This window comes from Malania oleifera, chromosome 8, assembly GCF_029873635.1.
Source record: "Malania oleifera isolate guangnan ecotype guangnan chromosome 8, ASM2987363v1, whole genome shotgun sequence".
Lineage (NCBI taxonomy): Eukaryota > Viridiplantae > Streptophyta > Magnoliopsida > Santalales > Ximeniaceae > Malania > Malania oleifera.
Genome location: NC_080424.1, coordinates 36,650,569 through 36,660,634, shown reverse-complemented (window position 1 = coordinate 36,660,634; position 10,066 = coordinate 36,650,569). Strand labels below are relative to the sequence as shown.

General features: G+C 34.6%; 2 protein-coding genes across 2 annotated transcripts; one reads left to right on the top strand and one right to left on the bottom strand.

The window, feature by feature from the left end:
* Positions 1 to 2,062: 2,062 nt before the first annotated feature.
* LOC131161371 (NAC domain-containing protein 17-like) lies at positions 2,063 to 6,150 on the bottom strand. The gene is made up of 5 exons (XM_058117094.1): positions 5,811 to 6,150; positions 4,374 to 4,651; positions 3,952 to 4,272; positions 3,468 to 3,843; positions 2,063 to 2,601 (listed from the first exon to the last, which is right to left on the bottom strand). Exons 1-5 carry the CDS (start codon positions 5,995 to 5,997, stop codon positions 2,168 to 2,170), a joined length of 1,596 nt encoding a protein of 531 aa, XP_057973077.1. The 5' UTR covers positions 5,998 to 6,150; the 3' UTR covers positions 2,063 to 2,167.
* A 1,877-nt stretch (positions 6,151 to 8,027) lies between these two features.
* Positions 8,028 to 9,071, top strand: LOC131162644 (uncharacterized). Its single transcript, XM_058119252.1, has 3 exons — positions 8,028 to 8,390; positions 8,484 to 8,698; positions 8,885 to 9,071. Exons 1-3 carry the CDS (start codon positions 8,028 to 8,030, stop codon positions 9,069 to 9,071), a joined length of 765 nt encoding a protein of 254 aa, XP_057975235.1.
* Positions 9,072 to 10,066: the final 995 nt, after the last annotated feature.

Genomic DNA, 10,066 nt, shown 5'->3' with positions numbered 1-10,066 from the left:
CATTTTAAATATTTCTAATATTGGCTCACCGTCAATATGAATTATTGCAAGTTGTTGGACAAAATATGATCTACCAAACATTTTTTACTAAAATTTATACTATATTATAATATTTAGAATATTAAAAAATAGACATGAAAGAAAAATTATAGCTATGGATTTGCAATCTATTAGTTATAACAATTATGTGTTAGTCTTCTTTGGTTAATAGTTATCTACTATTTTTATCTTATATATTGTATTATTTTTAGTACTATTCAACAAATATTTTTGTGAGGGTAAATTAAGAAACATAAACTAAAAAGAGAAAAGTGGATATGAAAATAGGAAAATCCCTTTTATACCAAAAGTAAGGAAATCTCTTGTGTGTATGTGCATATCCCACCAAATTAGCATTGAGAATTAATGGAATGAATTTTGGTAGAATGTAATCAAATTTATTATTTACTTTTTTATTAAAAGTTTCATTTGTTTCCACCACAAGCATTATGTAACCAAAATTATGATGTTAGTTCGCACAATTCTCTATGCATAAAATATACCAATAATTCTATGTTTGGAGAGGCATTAGATTTGAATTTGTACAAAATTCGAATAAAATATAATATAAAATTGCATTAAAATTTGTCCAAATTTATTCAAATCCGAATCTAAGGTCCGAAGTCTATACTCACAAATTGAGCATAAATCTTTTCTTTTTTTTTCCCCACAATATGAGATAAGTTGATGATATGAGACGTCTGAGATAATAAGTTTAGTTGGTAAATTTAACAAAAAATAACAATTGATTATCCCATTTAAATTCATCGCATTATCATTTGAACGTGTAATGCAAAATCGGATTTTAGAGGTATGTGTAGTTTTTTGTATTTACATAAAAAGAAAGGAATTACTTGTACGGAGTAAAATAAAATTGAATTTCCTTTAATTTCAAAAAATAAATTTTAAATAAAACCAAAATAAAAAGGACTAAAATATAAAGCAAGTTGCAGGGGGAAAAAATGAAAGTCCTATTAAGAGAGTGACTTACAAAATATTAAATTCAAAATTAATGGGGAGAGAACTAATAGGACAATAAAGTTAAATTTTACTTTGGTACCTTAAAGTTTGGGGTTATTTTCAAAGTATCCTTTAAAGTTACAAATGAAATAATATCCATCCCAATTTTAAATTAATTATCGGGTTGCCCCGTACCATTTAAATTGTTATTAACTTCAACAATTTAAAGGATTTAATTTTAATATATATTAGCTATTGAGAAAATGCTATAAATGTCATTGTTATTAGGTTTGAGCTAGTCCCAATTACTAGAAAATGTGATGAACGAGTCAAGTTTAGGAATGTGAAACGATTTGGGTTGGTAAATATCTCATCTCGATCTATCTCTATAGGGGTGAATTTGATAGGTATGCTAATATTTAAAACTACGCTATTATAACTTAGAAGGGAGATTGAAAATAAATCAAAATTTCAACAGCAAACTGAAATTTAATCTTTCTAGTCAATAAGAACCAAATTAGATGCACGACAATTAATTTAAAATTTAAACAAATATTACTTGATTTGTAGCTCTAGTCACTACATTGAAAACAATAAATAAGGTGACTAAATAAAATTATGCAAATAAAATCATGCACTTTTTAATCAGACTTGTAAAATTAAATTAGAAAAAAATTAAATAACCACATTAATCTATTCTAATATATAATGCATCACTGTTCAAATGTAAGGAGCTACTATTTTTTTTTAGATTGAAATAAGATATTCATATGCTGCCTAATATTTTCAAATTAAGATTTAAAAACAGTAAAAATAGCAAGAATTTTCTAAACTAAATGCCCTCTTTTCCACTGCCTGTGTCGTCTTGTTAACTTATATTAAAACTTTTTAATCTTATTGAATTGTAATAAAAACTCGTACAAAATATCTCGGAGCATACATTTTAGATCTCAAATTTATATTTGAATAAATTTTAATATAATTTTATATTGTATCTTATTCAAATTCAAATTGACCCATTGACTCACCATCTTACACAAACTCAAACAACCACCATGATCTCTTGTGGAAATATATGCACATACCAATTAAGGCAAATGGTTATGAGTGTAGAAGGCACAACAGAGCCTTCGATTTACAGCTCAATTGGAATGCATGGCAAACAAACTCAAAATGCAATGTATCTTTGCAAAACACTAATTACGGTTCCTTTCATCAAAACCCAAAAAATGGCAGACGCAACCCCGAGAACCGAAAAGTAAAAGAATCCTCCCCTGCGCATGCCACAGCCAGCCTTCATTCTAGTTGCAGTGGTGGTACCGTTACCAGTGGCAGCGACAATATCAGTGTTGTTTCCAGGATTTATCCTCATCCTGCTGAAGCTTGACACACGCTCAAATGCCCTATTCATGAAGGCATTTTCCGAGGCTGATGCAGGAGTAGTCGGTATCGACTCCACAAAGGACCAGAGTGCAGATGTCCACCAGCCATCATCAGCCTCCTCCTCCCCATCAGCTTTATTTGGAGCTGCTCCTTCAGCTACTACTTCTGCTACGATGGTGGGAAGATTGGAAGATGAACCACCACTAGCACATTCCACACCTAAATATCATCATATCCAGAATCACTAATATTAATGGTCATCACAACTGCTACTGTGTTCGTAGAAATTAAAAATATTCTCATAAAACGAGACTCTAGCCAACTCATTCCTGATAACTAGGCATTAACCTGCACTGTGGTATTCAAAAATAACGAATAATAATAATAATAATACACTGGCAAAAATAAAAACCAAATTTGTTCCCTTTTTCTTAACTTCTATATAAGGGAATATGATTTATTTCTGTGAACAAATTTAATTAACATGTAAGCTAATAACGGTTATGTTTGTTGGCTAGCTCTTCCTCATTGTTACATTGACACAATCCGATTTGATACCTTATCTAGAATCCCAATGGACAGACTATCGAAGGCTGGGGCTTACAAAGGTTTGGCATATAGCAATAAAATATGATGATAAAACAAAATGATTCCATACAAAACATGACCAAATGAATGAATTGGAGAGTTGCAGATGCTAATTAAAAGTGTTTCAATAATCTTATCAAATGAACATTAGAATAACCCTATTACCTCAAAATATAATTTATATTCCCAAAATCTTTTTAACAAACGAAAAAAACAAATGTAATATTAGTGGAATATCATTTTAGACAATAATATTGGCAGAATATTGCAAAAGCAAGAATAGAAAATCACAAAGAAAATGGCATTAAATGCTGCAAAGCCTTAAAAAGGACAATTTTGAGTAAGGTACAGTTGTACAAATTGTTCACATAACGTTTTTTAATATATATGAAATGAATTAGGCAGATCACTTTTTATGACTCTGCATTAAATATTACACATATATTAGAAAACGTTGTGTGAAACTTTTTAAATTTCTAATCACTAATCCCACATACCCATGTCATGGAGAAAATTGAATGTGTCATGATAAAGGTCAATCTCAGACAACCCGTCAATCTCTTCAAACAAAGGATTCTCCACAGGCTTCTCAACATTAGCAAGTGTAGGTAGCGGACAAAGGAAATCGTCAATTTCAAGGAAATCATCCTCAGCTAGAACTAGTGCCGGTTCAGAAATGTTGGAAGCAGATGTTACATCAGGTGTGCCACACAACTGTAGCTGTGATGCAGCTGATGGCTTTGTAACATCAAGGCCAGCTGGCAGATCATAATGCTGACAGCTTGGCTGAAACGCTAAGATTGATTCAGACGCCATGGCTTCCTCAGAGGAAGGATCCAACATAGTACTTAGTGTTTCTTCTTCACCAGCATCCTAAGATCAAATTATATAAATGAGTAACCCCTCTGTAAACCAAAAATGACTAGAGAAACTACCAATAGATAATGAGGAAAAAGGGAATGCTTGAAAAAATTAACCAACCTGGGGATTCACATACGCATAACCATTAATATGTAATTGGCCAAGTGTAGGAGCATCAGCATAACCATTGGTATGTAATTGGCCAAGTGCAGGGTCATCCACATTGCGATTTAGAATTTCCTCAACACCATTTGATGGTGAGAGGATTTGGCAGTCCACTCTCAAGTCAACAACACAACCACCAGCAGACTGAGCACGATCATTTACACATGTCCCTCCATCATCAGCCCAATCCTCCTCTCTAAACGGAGCCCCGTACTGCTCCCCATTCTTAGGTCCAGGTCCACTCTTCTTATAAACCTTGTAAAGGGCATAATAATCCTGAAAAAAGAATAAATCACAAATTTTTTAACTCTAAATAACCAATTGATGAAAAAAGAACAGGCAATAGTAAACTGAATAAAGTTACACTAGCTACATACCTGAACATTTTGGCATCTCTTAAGCTCCTCCTCATCAATGGTGTATTCATGCATGACCCAGTCAGTACGCTTACCATTAGGTGCACGACCTCTATAGAATACCAAGGTCTTTTTAATGCCAACTATCCGAAAATTACAAATGATGCTTCGGTCCTTTCCAGTTGCTTTCCAATACCCATATATGGTGGCTCTATTTGACCGTCCCCCATTTGGATATTTTCTATCTCTAGGGCTAAAAAAGAACCACAGCCTATCTCCTGTCTTCAGTTTTGACTGCCCTGCATTCAATTCAATAAACAAAACAAAATTAATCAACTAAACAAAATTTTGATGCCAATTAATTTATGGAGTTTAAATTCTTTAACTGGATTTCTGGTCCATTCCTCTTTGTAATTTTGGAAGGGCGCTGGTTCAAAATATAATCAAGAATCACAGGGGCAAAAAAGGTAACAAGGAAAATCAATGCCCATCGCTATTTCCTTACATAATCACAGGTTTATACACTTCAATACTTGCTCTAATGCACCCAATGCTTCAAAAAGACAATAAATCAGCAAACAAAATCAATCCAACAAAATGTTAAATGGAACCAAAGCCAATTAACTAAGCAAAACTTCAGTAAGATTGAGAAATCACTGTAAGAAAGGTACGCCAATCAAATGGTTCAACAATCCAAACAAAACCAATCAAACAAATGCTCAACTACACCCAATATTTAGTTAACTGATGCTCAAAACCTATTTACTGCTAAAAATAAGCAATTCAACAAAATGTTGAACAGAATCAAAGCCAATTAAGTAAGCAAAGCTTTGCATCAGACACAAAACAAACAACCAACAGGTAAAAATTTTTAAGCGAACCCACACCAAACAACAAAAAATTGTATTCAGCACAAAACAATCAACCAAACAGAATTTTGAACTGAACTCAAACCAATGCTTCAATAAAAAACAAATAATAATAATAATAATAATAATAATAATAATCAAACAAAACAGGAATTCGGAGAACAAATCAAGTCTAACAAAAATAACCATTAAATGTTATTTGTAGACAAATAATCAACATTCCAGATACAGGCCAAAGAAAAACTGAGAAATCACGGTAAGAAAGGTGACTTAATCAAAAGGTTCAACAATCCAAACAAAACCAATTAAACAAATACTCCGCTAGAACCCAATGTTTAGGTTTCTACAAGCAACTTTATATCCCTACTGAAATTAGGGTTTCTAAGAAACCTCAGAGTACTCCTCTTCTACCCAAAAAACAGAATCGGAAAAACAAACAAAAAACACATATGTTACTACAACACATGGTATAGATTCAAACCGCAAGGAGAACATCAATAATTCGATGAACCTGAAATAAATAAACAAGCAGATATAAAGTCAACGGCGCAGTACATCAAAGAAATGATCGCAGATAACAAAACCTTACCAGGCAAGTCCTCAGGGTCCCATTTGTAAATATCGGTCTCGCCGATGATGTCCAGCCGGAGCCGACGACGGCAGATCTTTCGCTTAAGGTAGTAGAGGATAAGCTCTTCGTCAGTGGGGTGGAACCTGAATCCCGGCGGCCACAACCTCTCGTCCCCGAGATAATCGGATGAAGAACTCCTCACCATAATGGCTTCAGACGCAGTATCGCTTCAGATCGCAGTCCTCTCTCAAACCCTATTCCGTGGTCAATAAAATAGACTGAATACTGAGGTCTCCGCCGCCCCACTCTCCTCTCCTGTTTTTAAACCTGGACTGATCCGACGACGCGGTTAAACGGTAAGAACTGTGAAGTTCGGTTGACGCGGCCGAGTTGAACCGGCCCCATCTCCTATCTTATGCTGCCACGTGGCACTCTCACTGGCTACCATGTAAAGACTTAAAACGTAAGCTACGCAATCCGAATTGGACACGTAAATATTTTTCTATAGCTTATTCAATTAAAATACATATTTTTATTTAAATTGACTCCATATTTTTTAATTTATGAAATAAAAATAAAAATTAACGTATAATTGGCTGAAGTCCCATTTATTTTAATTACTAGGAGCAACCTCACTTTAAAATTATATTAAAATTAAATCAAATATTTTTTTATTTAAAATAAATCATATATTAAAATTAATAAATAGAGATTGAAAACCCAAAACATTAGATATACCCTTCAAAATTTTTATTTTTGGGAACATAAAATGACCCAATCTTAAGAAAAATGAAAGGAAAAAATGTATTAAAAAAATTGTTGCATCATTATCATCAATGGAATGTGTAAAAAAAGGTTTAGATTAGCTATTAAGAATTAATAAAACAAACAATTAATGGGAATGAAGCCTAAACTAACAATTAATATTAGTTTGTCCAATAACTTGCCTTGTGGCAACTTAAATAATTAACGGACAAGATTTAACACCAACTTTTAATTCTTACCAAAATTTATTTTTTTGTGAATTTAAATAAAACATGAATTAGATTTTAAATATTTTTTGAAACAGCTTTTGCTTTAGAAAATAGTTTTGAAATTTCAATATTTTAGAATCAAAATGTTCCTTTTATTTTAGTAGTTACTTTTTCACTCTCAACAGCTTCCCATTTGACAACTTAAATAATTAACGAACAAGAGTCGGGCGCCTGATGAACTTAAATTCGTCAGGCAATAGCGAGTCAGCAACCTGATCTTCAGACTTCCTGTTATTCTTCTTTAAACTACTTCTCTAATATGTAACAATCCTAGTTCACGTCTAATAGAGATAAATTGACCCTCTGAAAGTGGTTTCGTAAAGATGTCTGTCCATTGATCATTTGTATTCACAAATTAATTCAAGAATTATATCTTTTTGTGTATGATCTCTCAAGAAATAATGTCAAATATCATCAATATGCTTTATTCTTAAATGATATATTGGATATTGGAAATATTTATAACACTTGCATTATCACACTTTATAGGTATAATTTAGTACTCTAAATTAAAGTCTTTTAATTATTGCTTCGTATAAAGTGTTTGTGCATAACAACTAACTGTTGCCGCATACTTAACTTCAGCAGTGGATAAGGTTATGGAATTTTGTTTTTTGGAGAATCAAGACACAAGAGATCGTCCTAGAAAATGACAAGCTTCACTTGTGCTTCTTCTATCAATTTTACATTCCTCATAATCTGCATTTGAATAACTAATCATCTCAAAACTAGTGTTTTTAGGATACCATAGACCTAAGTCAATAGTTCCTATCAAATATCTTGAGATTCTTTTTACGGTTATCTGGTGAGATTCCTTAAGAGCTGATTGAAACCGAGCACACATGCATACATTAAACATTATATCTGATCTACTAGCTGTCAAGTACAACAAACTATCTATTATACCTTGATAGTATTTCATGTCAACTGGTTTTCCTTTTTCATCCTTATCAAGACTTATGGAGTACTCATTGGTGTTCCTATAGGCTTACCACCTTCCATGTCAAATTTCTTAAGCACGTGCCTTATATATTTTGATTGATTTATAAATATTCCATTTTTAGCTTGCTTGATTTGTGGTCCTAGGAAGTAATTTAACTCTCCCATCATACTCATTTCAAATTCATTTTGCAAATTCCTTACATAAATCATCATTTGTAGCACCAAATATGATTTCATCAACATCATAGGAGATAAACACATGGATACCTCCAATGAGGACGACACTAATGCCTCAACGGTGCTGCGTAGCATAGCACGTCAGGCGAAGAAGGAAGCTCGGAGAGAGCAGGATCAGCCACTGGCTGATAGGGGCTGCACTTTTCAGCAATTCACCTGGATGAGTCTGCCGGCTTTTGTAGGAGGTGCGGACCCGATCATAACTAAGGACTGGATTCAGGAGATGGAAGAACTCCTGATTGTTCTGCATTGTACTGACGAGCAGAGGGTACAATACGCCACGTTCAAGCTGGTGGGGGAAGTAAAGAGGTGGTGGAGGTTGACAAAGCTGGTGGAGGAGCAGCGTCCAGGTTATTCATCTATTATCTGGAGCCATTTCAGGGAGGTCTTCTTTGGCAGATAGTTCCCTGTTGCCACCTGAAAGGCAAAAGTAGAGGAGTTCTCACATTTGACCCAAGGGTCCATAACTATGCAACAGTATGCAGCCAAGTTTGTAAAGTTAACTCGTTTCGCACCACACATGGTTGCAAATGAGCCGCTGAAAGCCTGGATGTTTGAGAGAGGACTGAGACAGGGGATACGCACTCAGGTGGTGGCATTGTTGACTCAGAGTTTCTTTGAGCTGGTGGACAAGGCCATGGCAGTTGAGGCCAATATACAGGAAAGTGAGGCAGGAACAAATCAAAAGAAGAGGTACATACCTTCCAGCTCATATACCGATGTCCTACAGGATTCCTGGAGGGGAGATTGAGATGTTGGGAGTCAGAGGTCAGACAGGGCTGATTGATACTACTGGGAGAATTCATCCCGCTCCCTTTGTGCTAAATGTAATCAGAGGCATTGGGGGGAATGCCATGGTGGGAACACTATGTGCCATAGGTGTGGAAAACATGGCCACATAGCTCGTGATTATCGTGCTCCACCGAGCAATGCACCCTTTCCTGATCAGAATAAGAGGAAGAACCCGGTACCTCACGGCGGCGGTGGCCCGATGCATGTCTATATGCTTACCCCGACTGAGGGGAATGTTACTAGAGGTGCAAGTAATATGTTTACGTTTGGATAAGCGATAGTTTTGTTTGATTTTAAGTAATTCGATGGTACATATGTTAGAATAAATCAAACTATGTGAATGTGGTTAGTTAGCTTTTAAGTTGTGAAAAATGATGCATTAATGAATTTCGATGACAAAATTTTGTAAGGGGGGAAGAATGTAGTAACTCGAACCCTGAAAATAAAATAAAAATAGATAAAATAAAATGGAAATAAATAAAGGAAAAAGGGAAAACAAAGAAAGGAAAAGGAAAAGGATTTTTAAAAAGGAGTCAGCAGGGATTCGTTGACGAACCAACTGGCTTCGTCATCGAACATCCTTCTTTGGCCTGTCGACAAAGACACGTTTCTTGTTGATGAAGATTTACCGATAAAGATTTCAGATATTGTTGGAATTGGTGTATTCCCAAGAGGAGGGTGAATTGGTTTTTAAAAAGTTTATACCCTAGGTCAATCCACTAACAGCAGTACTACACAAGCCTAAGGTCAATCTAGTGCATATAAAATAAATCAATGTAAATATACAGCAAGAATTTAAACTGCAATAAAAATTTAACTAAGCATGCATAATAAAGCAGTAAAAGAGACAACACCAGAAATATTATCGAGGTTCAGCAAACTGCTTACGTTCCCACCTTGGCACACCCGCACGAGGATTACACTATAAGCTCACTTAATGGGTGGAGCGGCACCGTTTACAACCAAGTTAATAAACGGGGTTGAACTTAACCTGTACCTTACCAGGATGGTGCACCTAACTTTCTTAATCGGGTCTAAGCTAATCCGGGACTATTCAAGAGGGCCAGTCTCCCTCTTCAGGCCTATGCCTAGAATACAACAAATTTAACCAATAATTTGTGCACACATAAAATGCTTCTTACACTAAGAAGATATGTACCAATATAATCAACACACTACCAAATGATAAAATATGATAAGCTCAATGCAGTCTTAGTATTTACTCTCAAAGATTTATGCAAATATTGCAATCAGTACGTGAGAGTGTAG

Excerpts from the sequence above, each read along its gene's own strand:
- LOC131161371 (XM_058117094.1), bottom strand. The coding sequence starts at position 5,997 with ATGGTGAGGAGTTCTTCATCCGATTATCTCGGGGACGAGAGGTTGTGG. Across the intron at positions 3,844-3,951 it reads ATGCGTATGTGAATCCCCAG|GATGCTGGTGAAGAAGAAAC; the intron begins GTTGGTTAATTT and ends ATTTGATCTTAG. Across the intron at positions 2,602-3,467 it reads CAATTTTCTCCATGACATGG|GTGTGGAATGTGCTAGTGGT; the intron begins GTATGTGGGATT and ends GATGATATTTAG.
- LOC131162644 (XM_058119252.1), top strand. The coding sequence starts at position 8,028 with ATGGATACCTCCAATGAGGACGACACTAATGCCTCAACGGTGCTGCGT. Across the intron at positions 8,391-8,483 it reads TCTGGAGCCATTTCAGGGAG|TATGCAGCCAAGTTTGTAAA; the intron begins GTCTTCTTTGGC and ends ACTATGCAACAG. Across the intron at positions 8,699-8,884 it reads GGAACAAATCAAAAGAAGAG|GTGTGGAAAACATGGCCACA; the intron begins GTACATACCTTC and ends TATGTGCCATAG.